Here is a 24,675-nt window from a genome sequence, read left to right as displayed (position 1 = left end):
ATATAACAAAAATGGCTAAAATACTTTGATTTTTCAGAAATTTTTAAATATCTTTATTTCATGCTTTCCAGTGTTTTATTGTAATATATCAGATGATTATATTCTGATAAACCACTAGTGAAATTTATAAAATATAATTTTCACTGTAGTCGGACTATATCTGAATGCGGATGAAAAGAAAATCATAACTAAATGGAATAACAGGCGGAAATAAATGCCGTCATACGTAAATGTTTGCTTCTTTAGGAAAAGAAAGTCGATGTAATCATACATCATGTTAAAAATGTAACAAAATTAGAGAAATTTAACAGACCTATATTTCAAAATTGATTATGTGACGTCATGATGTGATGACGTCAAAAAGGAGAATGCGTGACGTTACGCAGCAAAATCAGTAAAAAAGTACTTAAAATCATTTAAAAAGCATGAAATAAAAAGAAAATTTATTTATTTTACATATAAGATTGAAATATATTTCATTCGTGAACACCAGCTATTATATTTTTACTCGTGGCTACGCCACTCGTGAAAATATTGCATCTGGTGTTCACTCAGTGAAATTATATTTCAATCTTACATGCAAAACAAACAAATATCCTCTATTTACTTTCTACCATGGATAATAAGAATATATCTATCTCATAAATTTAATTTAATATGCACATTAGTTGATCTGAACTCTTAGCCTGCTTGCAGCAACAGATTCTACCAATAAAACCAGTGCAGACCACAATCTGCCAGTTGTGCCCACTGAGCATTTTCTGCACTGTTTTTTATCCAGTCTGTACTTTAATTTTGGATATTACCCTAAATATAATGAATGATTTAATAATAATAGTAATATAGTCGACTCCAGATTGATCAGAATGGGTAAGTTTGTTTAGCAAGGTAAAGGTAGTTTGTATGATTAAGGTAAGATATGCTCAATTTTATGGTTAATATTCCATTGGAAGAGGTATAGTGTTTCAAGTAAGCTAATTAAATATTGTAACATTGCAGATCTACCAGTGCTCTCTTAAAGGTTGTCAGGATTTATCATTTTTTCCCCCATCATGTTATACAGAGATTGGTATTTTATTTGTATTACAGGTTCTTGAAGAGACGGGAGAAGATAACAGCAAGTTTGATATGCTCGTACCAACCATTGTTTACCCACGTTCCTCCATAGAGCACACAATGACTGCAGAGGAACTAAGTAATATTGTAAGCACTGTGCATATGACAATTTAGATTGTGTAAACTGTCATTGATTGATTAAAGGGAACTCTGACGTCATTGATTTTTAAGCATTTTATAGTTTTTGGATGTGTTACTCAGAGGTGGTTTGTTCAATTGTCAGATGAGGTGACATTTGTCAGGACAATTTATGTGGAACACTAAGTCATTTGTCATACACCACTGATTCAAAAATCTCATGGGATTAGTTGTCAGAGAAATTGGTGATAACTGGTTAGTAATCCAGGAAAATCAGTTTGATGGACATTTTGCCCAGGTCTGACCAAATATATTTTGACATAATGTAAAAAAAAACTAGACAAACTTTCAATCACACAAAAATAAAATGGTAGTTAAAAGGCTATTGTGTAATGTACTAGTTGTACATGTAGTGGTTGTAAATAATCTCTGCATTTACAGCAAGTTATTAAAAACTGATAGAATTGCCATTTTTCTTTTTATAGCTTCATATTAAACAATTTTGTATCTATTGTAGGAGAAGCCAGGTGTACAGCTTGGTATTGTACGACAGTTTACATTTTCCTCTAGTCTACAGAGAATGTCGATGATAGTGCGGAGGATTGGTGGAACACAGTTTGAGATGTTCTCTAAAGGTTCACCAGAGATGATCACATCATTGTGTCAGCCTGATACAGGTAATATAGCTCTTGGAGTCCCTGTGATGCTACCCTGTATTTCTGTCAGCCCCATAGTAATTCATTTGTGACTGGATTCTTGCCTCAGGTGAGGCAAAATGAGCGTTATAGTCATTTATCTCTGACTGCTATATAAGAAATGATATATGTAGTCAGTCACTTGCAGAGAAATTTGTAATTACTGGTAAGTTGTCCAGTGGTGGTGTTGGTAGATTTCATTCCAGATCACGGCAGTAAGTCACATTGAATTTACTTGAGCACAGTTCAGTCACTGTTAGTTGTCCAGGATCAACAACCAAGATAAAACCAAAAATGCGGAAAAATCAGGATTAAAACAACAAGAAAAAAAAATCCAAAATAATTTGTAATAGGTCATAGATTTGATTCCTTATATGTCATATAAAGACAAAGATAAAAGAAGTACTAGAAGCTGCTTTTTTATCAGCTAAAATACAAATTATTCTTTTTAACATTTTAATACATTTGTGACATTTCTAAGTCATACATGAAGAGGTAGATTCACTTTCTCTAAATACTATACAGACTTTGATAGTTAAATATGAGTACTGCAGAGACTATACCATGCTGGGGACAGATAGGAGGTTAAAAGTTGGCCTTTTTCCCTGGCTATTAGCACTCTCAAGTGTCATGGGAAGTGGTGGTAATAATTGTTATAAATGGAGGAATGTCACTGTAACCATAGGAATAGATGTGAATTAAAGTTTACCATAAAGAAATACACTTTCTGTTTTTATATCGACATACATGTATATACTACCTGTACTTTTTTCAGTTCCAAGTGATTTTCATGAAGTGCTAAAATCATACACGCAACATGGTTACAGAGTTATTGCCCTTGCCTGGAAGGAACTTCCCAGTAAATACAACTATGTCAAAGTTCAAAGAGTTCAAAGGTACTATTATTTGAAACTATTATGATAAAAATCAATACAGTTTTAAGTTTCAACAGGAGTTGACATTTATATTCATATTTACAATATGTGTTAAACCCTACCCCCCCCCCCCCCCTTTTTGACAGCATAGCAGAGGACAGATAGTGAATAATATAAGTCTTGTGTCATATGATTGTCAATGGTAATATGGTTGCATTCTAAACCTTTTACCATTTTGAAGTTTAGGTCGGTTTAAAAACTGCATGTCTCCAGAAAAGCCAAAATATTTCAAGAAAGTCAGCTTGAGAAAAATGTTCAAAGATTTTAAGAAAGAAGATTCAAGTAACATAAGTAATAATTTACATGTTATGTGTGATTAATGACTGTATTTGGAGTATTTTTCACCACATTTTTACTGTGTTGTGATTACCACAGTAAGGACTGTTATTGTATATTTTGACCATTTTTTTTGGCAATATATGTGAAATGTTAGTGCTATTTGCAATCCTAGCGTAAAGTACTTTATTTGTTCACTTCACAATATTTTAATTTAAGATGTATTTTAAAATTTCGTGTAAATAAGCATGAATCTGGAGGCATGCTGCTTTAAATGATTTTTGTAGGGAAGCATCTCCAAGAGCCATTTATAAATGTTAACATATTAAATGGCTATGTATTTGTATTTTCTAACAGTCTTATGGAGTTCATAATTCCTTGTTTAATTTCCTTAATATTTTGTTTCTCTGAAATGGGAGAGGACTGGAGTAGAGAGTGGGAGAATTTGGTTTGTTTATAGGTAACAAATTATATAAATTAAGAGAGACTTTGAATTTTTCCATGTTAAAAAGCTATCCAGGTAGCTTATGGAATGTTCTTGGGTTCTAATCCTATGCATGAAGTAAGTGAACTGAAGGATACCTGATGTTTTCCTCAGCAAGGAAAGCTAGAAAGTCGCCCCCTTTTTTGATCAATAAAAGTGTTGGTGTGTATTGAAAAAAAAATGGGAAAACAGTAGTTTTAAAGGCAAAGGGAAAAGATTGCCATACAAATTTTTTTCCCCGCTTCAGTGTTTCTTAAAACCCAATTCCAAAAAATAAAAAAGAAAAGGAAAGCCAAACCAAAAGGGGAAAAATTTGTTTCCACACCCCTTTTTTTAATTTTCCAAAAAACATTTTTCCCATTAACAATTTTTTCCAAAAGGGAGAAAAATTTTAGGAAAAAGTTGAAACTTTTAAGGGTTTTCTTTTTGGGTTGTTATATGGAGATAAAACTTAAGCCCCGAACAAAACCCCATTATTTAAATTCAAAAATTTTAATCCTTTTTTGCCCAAAAATCAAGAACCAAATTATGGTTTTTCAAAATTTTACCCCATCTCTCCTGATAATAGAGATAACCCCAGAACTCTACAAATGTGGGTTTTTCCATTTTATCTACACAGGGAAAAAAACTTTTGCAGTTACAACTTTGGAAACATTTTTAGCTCACCTGTCACAAAGTGACAGGGTGAGCTTTTGTGATCGCTTTTTGTCCGGCGTCCGGCCGTCCGTCCGTCCGTCGTCCGTCCGTAAACTTTTACTTTAAATGACATCTCCTCATAAACCACTAAGCCAATTTCATCCAAACTTCACAGGAATGTTCCTTTGGTGGTCACCTTTAAAAATTGTTCAAAGAATTTAATTCCATGCAGAACTCTGGTTGCCATGGCAACCGAAAGAAAAAACTTTAAATATCTTCTTTTAAAAAACAATAAGAGCTAGAGCTTAGATATTTGGCATGAAACATCTTCTAGTGAGTGTCTACCAAGTTTGTTCAAATAAAAGCCCTGGGGTCAAAATTGGCCCGCCCCAGGGGGGTCATTGATTTTCCCTATATGCATATAGTAAAAACTAAAAAAATCTTCTTTTAAAGAACCCAAAGAGCTAGAGCTAAGATATTTAGCATGAAAACATGTTCTAATGGGTGTCTATTTATCAAAGTTTGTTCAAATAAAAAACTAGCCTGGGGTCAAAATTGGCCCCGCCCCGGGGGGTCATTGATTTTTTCCCTATATGCATATAGTAAAAACTTAAAAAATCTTCTTTTAAAGAACTCAAAGAGCTATTGCTAAGATATTGAGCATCAAACATGTTCAAATAGGTGTCTACCAAGTTTGTTTCAAATAAAAGCCCTGGGGTCAAAATTGGCCCGCCCCAGGGGGCCATTGATTTTCCCTATATGCATATAGTAAAAAACTTAAAAAGTCTTCTTTTTAAAGAACCCAAAGAGTTAGAGCAAAGATATTTAGCATGAAACATGTTCTAATAAGTGTCTCTACCAAGTTTGTTCAAATAAAAGCCCTGGGGTCAAAATTGGCCCCGCCCCAGGGGGTCATTGATTTTTCCTATATGCATATAGTAAAAACTTAAAAAAGTCTTCTTTTAAAAAAATCCAAAGAGCTAGAGCTAAGATATTTAGCATGAAAAACATGTTTCTAATGGGTGTCTATCAAGTTTGTTCAAATAAAAGCCCTGGGGTCAAAATTGGCCCCGCCCCCGGGGGGTCATTTGATTTTTCCCTATATGCATATAGTAAAAACTTAAAAAAAATATTCTTTTAAAAAACTCAAAGAGCTATTTGCTAAGATATTTAGCATGAAACATGTTCTAATTGGGGGTCTACCAAGTTTGTTCAAATAAAAAGCCCTGGGGTCAAAATTGGCCCGCCCCAGGGGTGTCATTGTTTTTAACTATATGTGTATAGTAAAAACTTTAAAAAAATCTTCTTTGAAAAAGCCCAATGAGCTAGAGCTTAGATGTTTAGCATGAAACATCTTCTTATGGGTGTCTACCAAGTTTGTGCAAATAAAAGCTTTTGGGTTAAAATTGGCCCTGCAACGTTGTGGGGGGGGGGGGGGGCCTATATATACAGGTGAGCGATCTCAGGGCCATCATGGCCCTCTTGTTGTATTAAGTGCACCACATTGATCACTCTGTTGTGAAGAGAAGCTATAAAGTCAGAACAGAAAAATAGACTGGTTCCTTATATGCAAGTTTATAATGGAAGCATAATGCGTGTAATGATTATAAATCTCAACTCAAAACACTATACATATAGGACTACACGGCTCAAGATGCATGCATCCAACTATATTTCTGCAAAAAAAAAAAGACAAAATCAACCATTTAAACTGCATAGCATTTACTATTATATCTGGTGTACAGTTTCCATATTGGACATATTGTATAAACTGTACCTTGCAAGCATGTTTACTTGAACTAGGACAGTCACTCTTTAAAAGTAAGTTTGACTTAAATTTATTGAAGTTCATCACTTAATTGCTGGCAGTAGCTAGTTTAGATAACTGGAAGAAGTCATACTTGTTCTTAACAATTACTTCCCTTGTATATTTCTGTTAACATTTAGATATTTTACTACTTTAATTCTTATTACAACAGGTGACAATATGTTGACAGCCATCAGTGTGGCACATGATTGTAAAATGGTTGGGTTAACAGACAAGATAGTTCATGTAGAGGCTCATGTGTCAACTAAAGACTCGAGTTTACCTCAGATGTGGTTTGTCCTAGAAGATGATAATGCTAAAATTGCTAAAGAAAATTTGTTTAACGATGTAAGTAATTGAATTAATTGTTTCCTTGCCCACAAGACAGGTATCTCAGTCCCACTCACAGTACTCTTTGCCAATGAGATAATTAAACAGGGTGTCTATATAGTCTTGTTAATGGGGTTTATATGGGAAAGTGGTTGTCAAGCACCTTCATGATTTGTCCAGAGTATATTTTCTAAATGTATGAATTTATTTTTACTGTTTAAAATTTTAAATTTTTTCCCAATTTAAAAGGGCATTAAAAGTTTTCACTTGAAAAATCAAAAGTCAAGGGCCCCACTTGGGATCAATATACAAATTGGGGCTCTCGGTAATCGAAATCCAAGGAATGGGCATTTTACTTCGAGAGAAATGGAATTCGAGTAACATGGATCCGCTGCCATTACGTTGACATTCGTACATGTATATACATGTGCCTGATTGAATTTGCAAAGAAGTAGGTGTGTTATTGTTGATAGCGGCAATGCTGCAATATTATACCGTTGAAATGATGGTAAATCACTTACAACTACAAATTATAAATGAACAAATATATATCATTCAAAATTTAATACATGTATATCAATATTGAAACATAAACACAAACATTAGTAGCAATGACATAAATGCAAGTATGTCAGTATTCATCAGTAAAGCATATGTTTTTAATAAGCACTCATGACAATTCATGATGATAATAAAAGCACAATAACACCTTTATTTTAACAACAATTTATCTAATATTTGAAGTGAATTGATCATCTGACGAAATCGAAAGTAGCAACTATCGTGAACCGGAAGTACATATTAATGTAATGACGGAACATTAATTATACAAATGTCATTTACATCAATAAGTCACATCAATACCTAGACTGTTCTTTGACTAACACCTGTCAGACTGGCACGAGTCAACTTTCTCAAAGAAATGTAATTAAATCTTAATTTAGTTATCTAACCGTTGAAACCAATTAAGTCCTGAAACCGATTTAAGCCACTTTTACGACGTGTTAATAATACCTGATGACCAACAATACAAATTACCATGAAAAGTGTGAATCACGAGTGACAACATCTCACCTTGATGTCGTCGACCTTTGATCAGTCGGCTGTTTTAACACTTCGACTAATTGAGATGAAAAAATGTTGGACTTTAATTGACGGGACCAAATTTTATTTTCGAGTAAACAGGAGTCTCGCTAAGTCCAAATTTGACCTAAGCGGAGTTAAAATACAAAGATAAAGAAGGTTATTTGACGGGACTTTAGAAATTCTTCGACTAACTCGGAATTTTGAGTAAAGCGATTTTGACTAATTGAGAGTCAACTGTACTTTCAATGAAATTGGCGTAAAACTATATTGGAAATATTGCAGGAATCAAGAAATGCTTGTTATATAATAAACTGCGGACGTGTAATTGAAATATGATTGATGTAAAGCTAAACAATCCGATCAGTTCATTAATATGTTACACAAGTAAAAGTTCACTCTTTGTACATTTTAGGAAAATGAAGCTACTGGAATACAGATAGAGGGAGATAACTCTAATATAAAGTTTGCCATGTCAGGTAAATCTTGGGAGATTATCAGGCTTCATTTCCCAGAACAACTACAAAAGGTATTAGTTTCTTCAATATTTGACAATTTAACTTTAATAATTTAGCATTTACCAATATGGGCATGAATAAATTCAGTCTGTTTTTAGTGTAAAATTAGACTTGTTGTGACATATGGGTTTAAAACCTTGTTGTAATATGGCTGAAGATAAAATCAACAAATTTCTGGTTAAGAAGTTGAAACAGATCTTTGTTAAGTTAAAATGGACATTTGATATGATTGTAGTTAGTGTCAATGCTTTGAAGAAAGAATCAAACAAAAATCAAGGACGAAAAATAAATATAAAAAGAAAAAAAAAAAATTTTTAAGCCTTTTATAAATTCAGATATGGATCAAAATTATTGCATTTTTTTCTGTATATTAAAAAGTTACATGTTGGTTTAATGACTTACAGTGTAGTTACAATATAGTGAAATATGGAACAATCATTACTATATAAATAAATACATTATATTTATAGATCCTAGTAAGAGGGGTAGTTTTTGCACGGATGTCACCAGAACAGAAGGCACAACTTGTAGAAGCTTTACAAAGTCTCGGGTATGTCTCCTTATACTATATCATATACTGTACATACTTGTCTGCTTTTATGTCATAAATAACTTTAATATGAATCCTCGCCCCTTCGCTAAACATAATTATTTCTCGAATAAAGTCTGCTAACTAAAGACATATCCAGTCAACTTATAGAAGGTCGTTGGGTCTACGTTAATGCCCAATCATGCCTTAAGAAATGAAAAGAGAGGCACAAAAGATCTTCCTCCAGCACTTAAGCTGGAGAGTCAGTCGCCTTACCAGCAACAGTATGATTAAAACCCAACCAAAAAGATGTAGACAACTGTTTATGTTGGCAAATGTTAAACAGAAGTAAACTATTAATGAACTATAATGTTTCAGGTATTTTGTGGCAATGTGCGGAGATGGGGCTAACGATTGTGGTGCTCTTAAGATGGCCCATACAGGGATATCACTATCGGAAGCTGAAGCCTCAGTTGCCTCCCCTTTCACATCGAAAAATCCCAATATTGAATGTGTTCCAACTGTTATAAGGTATGTGTATGAATTAAAAATATTAAACTTACATAGATTTACAGAATGAAATAAATTGTTTTTATTGAAAAGAAATATATTCAGTAATTATGTGCTTGACTCATTTATAGTTTTGACTAAATTTATTTTGTGTCCTGTATTTCATGAATTTTCAAAATATCTGGTATCAATCAATATATGAAATTTCAAGATAAAAATTCTTCTGTGACTACCTTATAGTTAACCGTGTAGTCAGGTTAGATGGAAATGCAGGCTGGCTCTGTTCTATATTTGTGGTGAAGGTCTACCAATAGGAAAATTCTGGATCATAAGCTTTAACTAACCCAGTTATATTTGTTAATTTGCACAGAGAGGGTAGAGCAGCTCTTGTGACATCATTTGGTATATTTAAATATATGGCATGCTACAGTCTCACACAGTTTGTCTCTGTGCTTATTCTATACAAGGTAAGGTGTTCATAACAGTGACTATACGTCAGATACATATACTTTATTAAAGGCCCATTATGCCTCAGAAATGCTTTCATTTTATTTCACAAAAACTTTAAATTTTTGGTATCTTGTCACAATTTTCAAAAAATACTCATTTGCCATATAGATTAACTATCTTTGCTTCATTTGCTTTGTTGGGGATTGGTATAATTATAGTAAATTAGTATTTTTTATGAAAGTCAAAATACTACTTTGTTTATATTTTGCTAACTATATGACACGTTTCTGCATTTTTTAGTGCTACTTTCTTCAGCTGTTAAACATCTAACATGCTCTAAATCCATTATCAAAGCATTATTAAACACATGGTTGATATTATTAAAGAATTTAATAAAAATGGATTTTGATGCATAATGTGCCTTTAAATCATTGAATTTGCTTGCCAATTCTTGTTTCAATTTCAGTATTTAAATGGAAATTTAAGGTTGTCAAGAAGAATGAATAAAGAGATGCATGTTATGAGGGTTGAACAGAAATTGAATACTGCTTAATTTTGATATGAATGAAATATAACAGTAATGCAAAAATACTTGATTAAACCTTATCATATCAATTTTATGCTATGGTCTTTGTGTTTTATCTTGCTTTGAATTTGGAATTGCACATTTTAAGTTTGAAGGCTTTAATATGAAAATGATAAAATTGGGTAGCCACAAGAAAATATTAGCAACAAAGGGTATAGGGTGACTGGACTCTTTACTGTTGGCAAATACAAATCATAACAATGGCTGATCTCTAGTTTTGAACATGTTAAGTGTTATATAATTATGAAAACTGTATGTTTATCAAAAATTCCCGTAAGTCGAGCAGTATCTGAATGACTTAAGAATAATAAGAAGAAACAAATTTTGATAAGCAATTACTATACGAGAGACTCTACTTTTTTGCTAGTACTCAATCATTCCTTATTTGTGTTTCAGGTACAGTCAAACTTGACAGACTTTGAGTTCCTGTATATTGACCTGGTACTTCTAACAACCCTGAGTGTAACATGTAAGTATTGTAGGCCTGTCATAACAAAGGAATGAACCAATTATATGTTTTTATCTTGGTACCTTTTTATGCCCCCACTATTTAGGGGGTGGGATGCATATAGATTTGTCCATGACTCTGTCCATCCTGCTGTCAGGCAGTAGGTCTGTAGACTAAACTAAACAGATGAGTGTAACGGCATCTGTGTCAAGTTTAAACCATACACTATTATTTGGGATCTGTCCCCTTTGTTAGAGTAAGTATTCGTTTTCATGGATCACTTAAATAACAAATGTTTAATATATTAATTCAACTAATGTAGATTTTCTTTTAACTCTTTGAATACTATCGCAATTGCACAAACTTCAATTAAAGCTGTAGTATGATCATTGTATGTTATGTTAATATTTTAGACGGAAGAACAGAAGCTTATCCGAAGCTTGTGAAGGAACCGCCACAGTTACGACTGACAAGTCCAGCTCCTATCATGTCATTAATACTACAGACACTGATACAGATAGCAGCTCAAGTTTTCTGTTTCCTTAATGTCCAGCAACAACCATGGTAAGATCTTAATATATATGTGTCTACCTGCTTACCTCAGTATGGAGAGCACGGAATTAGTAATCTAGGGTATACCGGTTTGACGCAAGGGCAATGAGTTATTTGTCTGTGATGCTTGATTGCGGACATTGAATCTTGTGGTCATTCATCTCTCACAGAGGATTTGACAAATCATGTAAGATTATTAGTATGTCACTTGCAGATAAAATGGTAATTACTGGTTAGTTTTAAAGGGAAAGCTGGTGAAGTGAATAGACTACTGTTATATGACCCAAAATACATGTTCAAATTGGTGAAAAAAAAAAACAAGGAAATGATAGCTATCAAATATTCATACAATTAATTTGACAAAACTGAATGATTAATTTACATAATATAGTTCAAATCACTAACATAAGGGAGATGATGATGGTTTAGCCAGCAATGAGATCGTTTCAAAATAATATTGAATACTGTGATTGAGGTCACTGACATCAAATCACTGCTGCCTCACAACTACAGGTTCAAATCCCAACAGGAACATTATATTTTTTGTGTAGAATTGCTATCCATGTAGCTGACTGGAAGTCTTTAGTCCTACTCAGATGTCCAATTATGTCTGAAAGAATGCATATGTAAGGATCTGAAGCCATACTCCACATGACTTACACAAAATAAGACCTAAATAAAACTTTTTCTTTCTGTAGTTCTTCTGAGATGCCCACTTACCAAACTTGTGTCCTTAAGAATGCATATGTGAGCATACGACCTTCAGTGTTTCTGTGGCATCAGACATGTCAGACAAACTAAAATATAGCTAAATTAACTATTTCTTAATCTCACTATACAGGTTTCAAGCACATGTTCATGAGGAGGAGTATGATTATGCCAGTTATGAGAACGTGGCAGTTTTCTCTGTATCTGTGTTTCAGTACATCAGTCTTGCCATAGCCTTCTCCAAGGGTGCTCCCTATAGGAAAAATATGTTCTCTAATTGTAAGTACACTCTAGTTGAAAGTACAATTTAATTGTAATTACACTCTACTTGAAATTACACACTACTTGAAAGTACACTCTAATTGTAAGTTCACTCTATGTGTAAGTACATTCACTTGTATGTGCACTCTAATTGAAAGTACAGTGTAATAGTAAGACCACTCTTATGACTTATCTCACTGATTGTTAGTACACTCTGATTGTCAATGCACTGTTATTGTAAGTACACTCTATGTATTTATTCATTAAATAATATAAGTACACTATACTTGTTAATACACTATAATTGTAGGTACACTAGAAGTGTAAGTACCCTCAATATTTTGGTTTATTAATTGTTAGTACAATATCATTTTAAGTACATTATGTAACATTGACTTTATTGTATATAAAAAAAAAGGATCTATTTTATATTTCAGATTTGTTTTTGCTCAACATTGTGCTGTGCTTTGCCTTTAGTTTTTGGCTAACTGTGTATCCTTTGGACTGGATGGTGGAATTCTTTGAGGTAAAAGCGTAAAGTTTTTGTTAAAATATTTGTTACACTTTTTATAGGTCATAAGGGGAGAACTGGCTTTGTGAATGTCTCCCTTTTTAAAAAATCCAGGCACTATGAATTTAAACCTGCTAGAGTCATAAGAATGATTCATTATAATACAGAAGGCTTTGAGGTTATGAAATCATTTTATAAGATTTGTCTTGGATCTCGGGATTTTTCATTTGTCAGTGCACATTGTTTGAAAATATCTTTATAACCTTGGACCTTGTAAGTTCCAGGAGTATGTTCAAACAAGTTGTAACGTTTAGATACAATCAAGTTATGAGATCATTTTATAATATTGAGAAATATTGATGAAATAAAATGCATATTTTTTGTTTTCTGTGTTTTCACTGTAAAAATCTTTTTTTCACTGCAGTGAAACATATTTTCCATATTTTTACTTGTATCTTGCCAGGCAACTTTCTTCTAAATTCAGATATTCACAAAATTAAAGGGGATGTTTCCACACTGCAAGGTGAAAAAAGTATATAATAAACAGAAAATATAAGTTTTTCTATACATACTGATACATTTTCATCTTGTAATAGGAAAATAAAGATTTCATGAGTGGCGGAAGCTGTTAGTGAAATATGATGATTTTCATACCACTCGATGAAAATGTTTATCCTATATTTATAAAATAAGCTTGAATATCCTGTAGGTATAATTGTGATATCCTGTAGGTATAATTGTGATCATTAAAGTATTCAATACAAAAAAATTAAGTATGTTTATTGACCACTTTCCACTCTCTATCTAAATGGATATAAATGTAGAAACTTGCTGTGTGTATTTAAATATCAAGAGGACATTTGGAAAGGGTGCAGGGTGAGGGAAGGGGATTAACTCTTTATAAGAAAATGTTAGCAAATAGATTTCATATATCATTGTTGTGTATATAATTTTTACCATACTTTGTTGGTTATATCTTTGTAATTTGGTCATGCTAACTGTATAATTATACCCCCGCACAACAAAGTTGTAAGGGGGGTATACTGGAATCAGCTTGTCCGTCTGTCCGGCCGTCCGTCCGTCGGTTTTTTCTTGTCCGCCCAATAACTTAAGATTCCTTTGACCCTTAGTCTTCATATTTGGCATGGAGGTTAGTCATGATTAGTAGATGACACCTATTGATTTTGAGGTCACTAGGTCAAAGGTCAAGGTCACAGGGGCCTTGACTTCAAAAAGCTTGTCCGCCCAATAACTTAAGATTCCTTTGACCTAGAGTCGTCATATTTGGCATGGAGGTTAGTCATGATTAGTTGATGACCCCTATTGATTTTGAGGTCACCAGGTCAAAGGTCAAGGTCACAGGGGCCTTGACTTCAAAAAGCTTGTCGGCCCAATAACTTAGGATTCCTTTAACCCACAGTCTTCATATTTGGCATGGAGGCTAGTCATGATAAGTAGATGACCCCTATTGATTTTGAGGTCACCAGGTCAAAGGTCAAGGTCACAGGGGCCTTGACTTCAAAAAGCTTGTCCGCCCAATAACTTATAATTTCTTTGACCCACAGTCTTCATATTTGGCATGGAGCTTAGTCATGATTAGTAGATGACCCCTATTGACTTTGAGGTCACCAGGTCAAAGGTCAAGGTCACAGGGGCCTTGACTTCAGAAAGCTTGTCCGCCCTATAACTTTTGATTCCTTTGACCCACAGTCTTCATATTTGGCATGGAGGCTAGTCATGATTAGTAGATGACCCCTATTGATTTTTAGGTCAAAGGTCAAGGTCACAGGGGCCTTGACTTCAAAAAGCTTGTCCGCCCAATAACTTAAGATTTCTTTGACCCACAGTCTTCATATTTGGCATGGAGGTTACTCATGATTAGTAGATGACCCCTTTTGACTTTGAGGTCACCAGGTCAAAGGTCAAGGTCACAGGGGCCTTGACTTCAGAAAGCTTGTCCGCCCTATAACTTAAGATTCCTTTGACCCACAGTCTTCATATTTGGCATGGAGGTTAGTCATGGTTAGTAGATGACCCCTATTGTTTTTGAGGTCACCTGGTCAAAGGTCAAGGTCACAGGGACTTTGACTTCAAAAAGTTTGTCTGCCCAATCACTTTAGATTCCTTTGACCCACAGTCTTCATATTTGGCATGGATGTTGATCATGATTTGTAGATGACCCCTTTTGATTTTGAGGTCACTGGATCAAAGGTCAAGGTCATAAGGACTTTGACTTCAAAAAGTTTGTCCACCCATTAACTTAAGATTCCTTTGACCCACAGTCTTCATATTTGGCATGGATGTTGATCATGACTATAAGGTGATCCCTATTGATTTTGAGGTCACTGGGTCAAAGGTCAAGGTCATAGGGACCTTGACAAATAAAGTTTTTCTTCTCAATTGCTAAAGAATGTCCTGTCCGCAATGTATTGATTTTGACATTTTCACATTTGAAGCATGTAGAATACATAACTTAGCAATGCACAGGCTTAGTAACCTCAGATTTTGCAGGGAGGTTGTCCTTGAGCTCTAAATGTCCACTGTTGATTCTGACAAAGTGGTATGCGGGGGTATTCACGCCATGATAGTGGCAGTTCTAGTTAAACCAGTTGATTTACTCTCTTTATCTGGTTTGGATTTTTTTTCTCAACTGAAGAGAAGTAATCATGTGTTGACAGGAAAGTTGTGTCACTGGGAGAATGTATGTATATTTTATATCTTTTTAGCTTGAGCCTCCACCCAGTGTCACATACAGACTGGTGTTCTTTGGTGTAGCCATCATCAACTGCTCTCTGTCTATCATACTTGAGGTAAATATAAAGTTTAAATATAAAAAATTGTCGGTCATGTCAAAATTATTATCTTGTTACTTTTTCAGACCATATTTGATTCGTGCAAGGAAGCAAGATAACACAAAGTAAATGTTTCTACTTGCTTGCTTACTCTTACCTAAGTATGACATTGTTCATAGTAATGATGTATAAGGGTGCAATCTGGAAGTTCTTTTCTAAGACCAAACAACTATCCCAGAAAGGACACATTTAACAATGTTTGTGTGATAAAAGGTCCCTCCCCACCCCAACCCCTACCTCTACCCACCCCTGAAAATAAACCATGTTAAAGTAAGTTATCATATTATATATTAAGGTTAGTGATGAAATATGATAACATGATAATTTTTGTTGGTTTCAGACATTCCTGCTTGATCATGCTGTAATCAGAGAGAAATTCAAACGATTTAAGGAACGATGGTTCCCATCACTAAAGTTTGAGTACAGTGCAATAGAGGAAGAGATCGTATCAACACCTGGCTGGCCACCTGTCGGAGGCGACCCAATCACGGCCATATATAGAGAAGATATCAGTTTCACAGATATGTACGCGCAAGAGACGGATAAAATGTTACCCGGAAATACAGATTCTAATAATAGCTCAGCATATTGCTCGACACAATCAGTAGGGATTACACCAAGGACTTCGACAAGTGAAAACCCCTATATATCTACCAGTTCTGTTGCCAGCATGTCAAAAAGTTCAGCATCGGATATTCCCGAGGGAAGAAAATACACATCCGGTACCATTTCAGAAAGTGCCGAGTTGGAAAACAATTCGAATGACAATGGAGATATGGGTGACACTATGGAGTGGACTGGAAGCAAAGAAGGGTCTCAATTTTTTGAAGCAACCAGATAATGTTTGTAAGATGATTGTTCTACAAAAAATTATTTCTATGATTATTTAATGTATTATCACATGATGTTCTTTTATTTAACCATATAGATCATGTAAACAAGCACACATCAATGCTGAAGTATTGTTTTATTTTTAATTTTGTTTTAGTTATGTATCACATAAGTGATCAAATTTTGAAGTATTCTATCACAATAAGTCTGTCACAAAATCTACTTCATATCATAAACACCCCATTTGCCACCCCATATGTCTTTCAATATTTGAGCTTTCCAGAATAAATATCCAATATGTAACAATGTATGTTTTTTTTATTAAATTTACAAATATTATAGTTATGTCATCTACTATTGAATATGATATTTTGGTTATTCACAGGTTTTTGTGTTTTTTTTTTGTTTTTTTTAAACAATATTTCTGGCAATGCTTAATCCATTTTACAGATTTGATGTGAAGTGATTAATCAGTAAAAACATTGATAGGTTGTAGAATATATAATATATATTCAAAGTTTTCAGAGTTTCCTTTATGAAAATTTGGCAGTTTACTATGTTCATCATAAAAAGCAAAATAGTTTGTTTTTATTACTCAATTACAAAACTAATTCCTTAAAACTAACATTATAGCCTATATGTTTAGGTATATAACATAGGTTGCTTTTTCCTACATGTATAGTATAATAGAAATGCTTACCAAATAATGGATATATAATTGTACTTAAAGTTAAATGGTCTATAATTGAAGGTCTATCATAATTACTTTAATAGTATTTAGTATCATACATTAACAACAAACCCATGAAAAAATTACTATATATGGAAGTTGTTGGCAAGTGTGAGATACCTGACCTGATATAACATATTTTTATATTGCAGATAATAAAATGTTCTGGACAGAACTTTTTCAACGTTTTTCTTTTTTAAGCAATATTTTATAAGAATATTCAAATGATAGTGTTTCTATTGTATTTAACAATATTTGAAGTATTTATGGAAAATGTGCACATTGTAGGCCCATCCACTTTAATGTTTTGTTTTCTGTTTATTTGTGGTAGTATATTAAGATATATTGCCTTGTTTGCCTCATGTGTAATTGGATATGCTTGACAAATTAATGACATATTTATATATTAATATGCACAATTGCCTGTTCTTTTATGTACTGGAGTTATAGCACTATTGCTTATATATGTTCGAGGGCGACATTCCCTGTTTAAACCACAAATCTAAAAACACATTTATGTAAGGCTTGTTTGTGTATGCTTCAATATATAACCCATGAGTCTTGAAAAGCCTTGTTGAAATATTTAATTTTGTAAAATTTGCTTAAAAACAATGCTTCCTATACAGGTTTCCAAATGTGAGATGGAAACGTTTTTCCTGTAGCTTTTGAGGTAACAGGCCAAATTAGCTTTTGGGTCAGTACAGTTTTAACCAGAATTTGTATAGAGAAATTGTGGATTACTGGTAAATTATCCAGAAAAGGCAGTCAAAAGTAAGATATAACCAAATGATGTTGACTTTGACGGAAAAAACAAATTTGTATGGTTGCTGGAAGTGAAAGAAAATGGTTTTAATCAAACTACAATTAAATGAAATCCTCGCATGTTATTATTATTATAATTATTATTATTATTATCTGTATTAAATCATTTTGACCATGACTGTATGTTATAATGTAAAAAAGGTTTTATTTTATATTAACTAAATGAAAAACAAAATATATTTGTTTTCATTTTTTTAGGAATTGAAATTACTCAGAGTTTGAAATTTTATCAGTTTTGATCTCATTTATCAGGTTAATGATACTCAGTCTTGGTTTTTAAAGAGTTATTGCCCCTTTTTGTCATGTTAGGTTTACTAAGAGTTATTGCCCCTTTTACTAGTATCAAGCCTTTGGGTCAAGTAGGTTATAGGGGGCATACTAAGCAATTTTTACAGGACATTATTTTTTTGTAATATTTATTTTAATATAGATTAAAGAGTTATTGCACCTTTGTTTACACAGAGTTATTGCCCCTTATTTGTCCAATCAGTTTCAAACCTTTAGTTAAACAAAAAGTATGAATAGACATGGTTAGGTAGGCTTAATAATTAGTTTTAAACAATACTTTTTTTTATGGTATTTATTTCAATATATATTTTTTTTATCTTACAAAGTACCATATTTGCGCATTTTTGCCCATTTAGTAATTTAATATTTTTGTTGGGGAAAGTTAACATCTGGAATAAAATTACATATTTTTCTTTATATTGATATTTTTTATTTATTACCCTTGTATCCAATTTGTATAATGTACTTTTGGGTGGGTAAATTGGGGGAATGGGGATACATGTCTGTTTTATATAACAATTGTTCTTTTTTTTTTAATTTTAATTTTGTTTTAACTGTTTCTTTTTTGTGTGTTATTAATATTAAAAATATCCTGCTAAATTCCAAAGGTATTAATATATATTTTGTGTTCTATTAGATATAGTAGTGTCACTGCCATAGTTCTGCATTTAGATATTTAGTGTCCTGATACCATGTGGCATGAGTTATTTTAATTTGTTGAAAATAATATGTAAATATTATGTGATTATTGTAAATCGTTTTTGAGGGTAGACGATTTTTTAAGGGGGAAATAATTATGTGTAGCAGTTAAATGACCAATTTATTTGATTCTGAATGTTTTAATGTAAATGGACACAATTCTATAAAACCATTTTGATATATAAGTATATTTGGGCACTTGTTGTAAGTTGATGCTGTAGTGTGACGGTCACATGAAAAAAACTTACATATTAATTATGTAACTCCTCTTGCAATACTTAAGTGTTTTCAATCAAAACTTTCATACAGAATGTTTGTTTTCAAGTGACCTGTTATATACAGTGGGGATTTTTGGTCATTTTGATAGAATTATACTCTTTGTATACATATATGTAATATTTTCCAAATTCTGGTTTTGTAGCAGTTACCGGTGAATGGATTTTTAATTGTAGTATTAAACATTGGGTAAAAGTATAGTTAAATCTTGATACTGGTCATAAAATATCTACCATTTTGGCATTAATTTCATAAATCCTTCCTTTTTATTTGCCTTGTTTTCCTTTTCGTGTGAAAGGTTTTGAATTATTGCTGCCTATGATAAGAATATTACTTGCATTTACACAATTTTATATAGATGCTAAGGATATGTAGAAAATGATGATTTACATAATGTACTATTGTTTTGTTTATTATTATTTATCATTGATTTTAAAAGAAGAAAAAAATGTTATTAAAAATCTATACAATAAAATTATATTGATTTGATTCGATGCAAGACTTTTTGTAAGTGTTTAGATTTTGTTGTTACAGTATTTGGTTTAAGATAATGAAATTTATTTTGCGGAATTAATGCAACAAGAATGAATATTTTAAATGTTTATAGTATGTAATTACACACACCAGTTAAATATCTGACTGGCTACAGGAAGACTTATTTTGTACACTTGCAGGACATTTTGTCTATCATAAACCTTTATGAACTTATCTCATAGACACAGCTTTGTAACAGATGCTTACATACAGTATTACACTAAAAAGTGTGCCACCTTAAGGTTTAAGGTCTTATTTAGTTTGCTGACGTTTAAGGGTGTTTGAAATAAATTATCTTTCATGAAAAAAAACCTTTTTTCCACTTGTTTGTTTATACTATCTTTATTCATAATATTTTTCGATGTTGACAGTGATTTTATAATTTATTAATATCTCCTGTCACTAAACAAGTTCTTATGACATACTGAGAGCATTTTAAGAGCCTCTCTGAGGTCAATTCAGCTCATTAACAATTTGATTTAAAGTATATGTTCAGTGTCTTATAGATATTTTAGTATGTGAATGTTGCCTTTATAAAAATATATGATTGTGTAAATAGAACCCATAAGCTGCGTGCCTCCAGATGACCCAAAATTGTTCAAGAAAATCAACCTTGAGAAAAAATGTACTAAGATGTAAAAAAAGCTTTAAATATTCACAATAGATTTTGCAGTATTTATCACCATACATCTAGTACGTGACCTACGCACTCAGTACCTTTTTGCAAATTCTGGCCTATTTATGGTAATGGATGGTAATGTTCATATATTTTAAGTGCGTTTGAAATGGGTAAATTACTGACTTTGTTCTCTTGACAACATTTTACATTTCAGTACATTTTAAAAAATTTCATGAAAATTAACATGAATCTGGAGGTATGCTGCTTTACCTTAAAATATGACAAAACATACTTAGTATTTGATGGTGTATGAACATAATGGATTTATTTGCTTCATAGCCATTCACTTGCTTGTACGAGTTATGAGTTGAGGTTAGTGTTGGTGTCACAAATATATTCAGAACTTCATAAAATGTTGTAACTTTCTTAAAGGAACTCCACTGAGGTCTATAAGCCTAAACACTTAATTTTAATTTCTTACATAGATCAGCTGGGGCATTTCTAAAAGAAAATTGGCATATGATAATGATATATACACAGAAATAAATTGAAAATCGTATTTTTGTGCTGTTGTTAGCCTGATTTGAGTAAAAAAAAATTTGCAGTAAAAATTCTGGAAAAAAGAGAACAAATGATCTGACATTTGGCACACACGTTATTGGTCTAGACCTACATCACATGGAACATAAACCTTGATAAATTATTTCCAGTCCAAACATGTCAATAAACCTTCGTGGAGTCCCTTTAGAAGAATGAAAATTTTGTATTGTTCTGATTCAGTTGATTGGATTATTCTTCTACTTAAAAGTTGTTGCTCTATAGAAAAGAGGTGATAGTTTCATGTCTAGAAGTTGTCTTAAAGGCTTGTTTTGCTTTTGTTTTGCTGTTGTGTTATGTTTGTTTGGCTTTTGATCCTTACCTTGCTGGGGGCACCTGAATGCGATCAGTGCAGACCAAGGTTAATTGCAATGACTCATCTTATAATCTGTCTCGAATATCAGGATTTTCATTGGTCAATATACATTCCGTTCTGGTTTCTGACCAATCAGATACCTGAGATCTGAGTTCACACTATTTAGTAAAATTCTGTGGATCATGGTCTTCTTTGTCCGCCATTCAGTTAGTCATAGATATTCAGTACATAGATATTGAACGATAAGATAAGATATTTATTGAGATAAGGGTTAAAATGAATCAAAAATTGAAAATTTAATCAATACTAGTTTTTGAGTTTATGTAATCTTATTACATTGTAATGTTTTAATATGTTAGTTATAGATTTATTTGTTCATTAATATAGATGAAACAATGATATTTGAATTATACCTTTAGATGAAATTAGTTTTGTTGTCAACAACCTTTCGTCCTTCTTCAATGGTCATGTTTTTGTGATACAAACTGATTATGATTTTTTTTCTTTTAAATTTTTATAATAGAACATATACTGCCATTAAATACTGCACTATACTTTTCAGTAGATTATTTATTGAACCTTTTCCGATTATTATTATTTTAACGAAGCATTATATTCTATGCATTAAATCAACTATTTCTGCATCAAGAGCATGTGGCATCATTTTTTAAAAGAGCTTAAATGCAATTTGTTCAGGAGTTGTTTGTGTGTAAATTTCTTTTTAAACTTATTTATTTTCTGTTTTAAATTACTTTTGTCTGTTTATTTGTATAAACTTTTGATTATTTAGTAATGAAGAGTCTTTACGTTAAACATCACAGTTATTATCACATTTCCTATAAAATAACAATTGGTACCAAAAATATTTTTGGTTCCCGCTAAATGCAATGATAATTTTCACGTTAATTTTATAAATAACATATTTAAATGACATTATGTCCATGTAAGCATAAATGGTGAGTGTACAGGTAAAAGTAAATTAATCTTTACATTTTGCCATAGCAGTTAATAATTTTGTATTCTGCTATGAAAAAAGGGCAATAACCCATGTGACTCGTGGAAAATTCTATAAATATCATTCACTATGTATCTGTAACGTTCAAATGATAAAAAGATTTGGGCAGTCTTTTTATATTTAAGGCCGTTTAATACTTATCCAAACCATTTATATTATTTATTTTTGGTGAATGACCATAAAATAATAGTCAATCTTTTGAAATGAATATTTAAGAAAAACATGAGCATAATGTCACTTTTAACTTTTATTTAGGAAAATGCTAAAGAAATTTAAGGAATATTCTAGTATAATACATCAGTAGCAAAATAAAGAGCACAACTTTTAAGATGTTGTAAGAACTGAACAAAATAGTGGTGGGGTGGCCAGTGTCTCATGTGCCGGACTAATAATCTAAGGATTGCTAACCGCGTGGTTTCAAACCCTGATGGGGCAAGCAAGAAACTTTACATATATTGCTTAATACTGGTTGGTTGCATGAACAGATTCAAGAGTGTTTCAATATACTTATAGCGTCCAGCACAATCAAACTTAATTAAATTTGTAGAAAGTAAAAGTAAAATATCTTTGCAAGCTTTGATAAATTGATATATATTCTATAATACTTAAACTAGCTTTAAAATAAGAGTTATTAGTTGACAGTGATGCGTTATTGATATCATATATGTGACTGTATTTTTTAATTAAACTGTTTAAATTTTACTTGTTGTTGTGTCATTAAATACTTGTTAAGTATCAATAGCATTTTTCCAACCAATTTATGATTATTGTCATCAACTATATTTATTGCCAAAATAAAACAAGGGCAACATTGTCGCAAAATATGCCCATCACAAAAGCTTTTGACAGAGATGTTGGCATTATAGATATGCATATAAGAGACATGCTCTTGGCAATATCTGGATATTTTATTGTCTTTAGTGACATTGACCATGCAAATATTAACCTAAATTACATGTGTCACACCTGTATCATTTGTGTTACAATCCAACAATAAAGGATGACTAAATAGTCCCTGCACACATCTTCTGTTTTTATCTAACCTTTGACCTCTCTATGTGACATTGACTTTGCTAGCAGGGACCTGGATTATGCGCGCAATACTTAGCCTCACAATAGTTAATATTTTTGCTAAAAATATAATAAACCAGATCAACAAGGGAAGGGCGGCGTTCAATGAACGCAACCCCACACGACCCAGCAACAAGAACCAGTGGCAAGGAGCCCAGGAGGACCCTAATAAAAACCAGGACAGGGCACAAGGGAGAGCACGGACAGGCTTATCACTAAAATGATACATTAGAAGAAATAATAGTAACCGAGAAAGGAATCAAAAGTTACATTAAAATTCCCTGATGAATGTAGAAGTTTTGCTACGACATGTGTACGAAGAAGCATTTTTCAATTACCTCTAATTTGACATTAACCTTTAACCTAGAGACCTTGTTCATACACGTGACATTGCTTCATATAGTGTTGAACATTTCTATGAAGTTTCATTAGGATCCCTCCGTGCATATAGGTGCGAGGAGATATTCTGTATACTTCATATTCTTTTGTAACCTTTACATTGCATATATTGACCTAAATAACAAGTTTCACAGCCTTAGTAATAATAATGACCATTTGTGTTACAATCCCTAAATAAATGATTACTAAATGGTCCTTATACAAATCTAAATATTTTTACCTGAACTTTGACCTCTATATGTTACATTGACCTTGGCTGCAGGGACCTGAATTTTACGCCCGACACTATGCCTTACAATGGTGACCATTTGTGCAAATTTTATTGAAATCCATCAATGCATGTAACTTTTGCTTCGGACAAGTACTCTTAGTATGACCTTTACTTTTAATCTAGAGACCTGGTTCATCCCCGCGACACGGTTTCTCATTGTGGTGAACATTTCTAATGTAGATTATTAAAATCCCTCCGTGTGTGTAGGAGATATGCTCTGGACGATATTGGACTACAGACCGTCCGCCCATCAGGGGCGTTCCTATCAATGGACCCGTTTTTAAACGGCGTATACAAAGTAGTTATTTGTCTAGAGGTATACTGTTAAGTGCTAGGTAACAGATTTTCGACGTGTTATATGGCATTATATAAACTGCTAGGTAACATGGCAGTATATAAAATGATTAGGTTTTATGGCAGAATATAAATGGGTACCTTAAATGACAGTACATGTAAACTGTTAACGATTGTGTGCCATATAAACCTCAAATCGATCATGCTGAGACATGCAACAAGTCAAACATATTAATACCTTCTAGCACACAGCATAAATTCCCTATTAAGGAAACAGTGTAGCCGAGCCCATTATTATAATATATTTGCAGGGCATAAAAGTGAAATTCACACGTCGTATGGCGCCATATGTAACGCCAATAAACCAAATAACTTCAGCAAAATAACTTCTCCGCTCAATGTTGGTTTTTTCTATAAGCATGTTAGAAAGTGTAAAGTAGACATTACTTTTTACTGCGTTGTAAATTAGAAAGCACGTTCAAACCTTGAATTATTCTACAACAGACCCTAAACACTGTGGCGTAAGAGCGTTTTATGGGTATGTTTAA

The 24,675-nt window shown here is 32.6% G+C and overlaps 1 protein-coding gene across 1 annotated transcript; it reads left to right on the top strand.

Annotated features, from left to right (window-relative positions):
• Positions 1-1,089: 1,089 nt before the first annotated feature.
• LOC132737368 (polyamine-transporting ATPase 13A3-like) lies at positions 1,090-22,794 on the top strand (the record flags this gene model as incomplete). Its single annotated transcript, XM_060724637.1, has 16 exons — positions 1,090-1,203; positions 1,712-1,871; positions 2,665-2,785; positions 3,458-3,548; positions 5,966-6,041; positions 6,200-6,375; positions 7,856-7,969; positions 8,429-8,508; positions 8,866-9,018; positions 9,368-9,464; positions 10,430-10,502; positions 10,895-11,045; positions 11,875-12,020; positions 12,440-12,528; positions 15,240-15,323; positions 15,706-22,794. Coding segments are annotated over 16 exons (2,226 nt in total), but the record flags the coding sequence as incomplete, so codon positions are not given.
• Positions 22,795-24,675: the final 1,881 nt, after the last annotated feature.

The sequence above is a fragment of the Ruditapes philippinarum genome, unplaced genomic scaffold, assembly GCF_026571515.1.
Source record: "Ruditapes philippinarum isolate M1 unplaced genomic scaffold, ASM2657151v2 ctg3044_1_1_1_1, whole genome shotgun sequence".
Taxonomy (NCBI): Eukaryota; Metazoa; Mollusca; class Bivalvia; order Venerida; family Veneridae; genus Ruditapes; species Ruditapes philippinarum.
The sequence above is the reverse complement of the archived record's forward strand: the minus strand, read 5'-3'. Positions and strand labels throughout refer to the sequence as shown.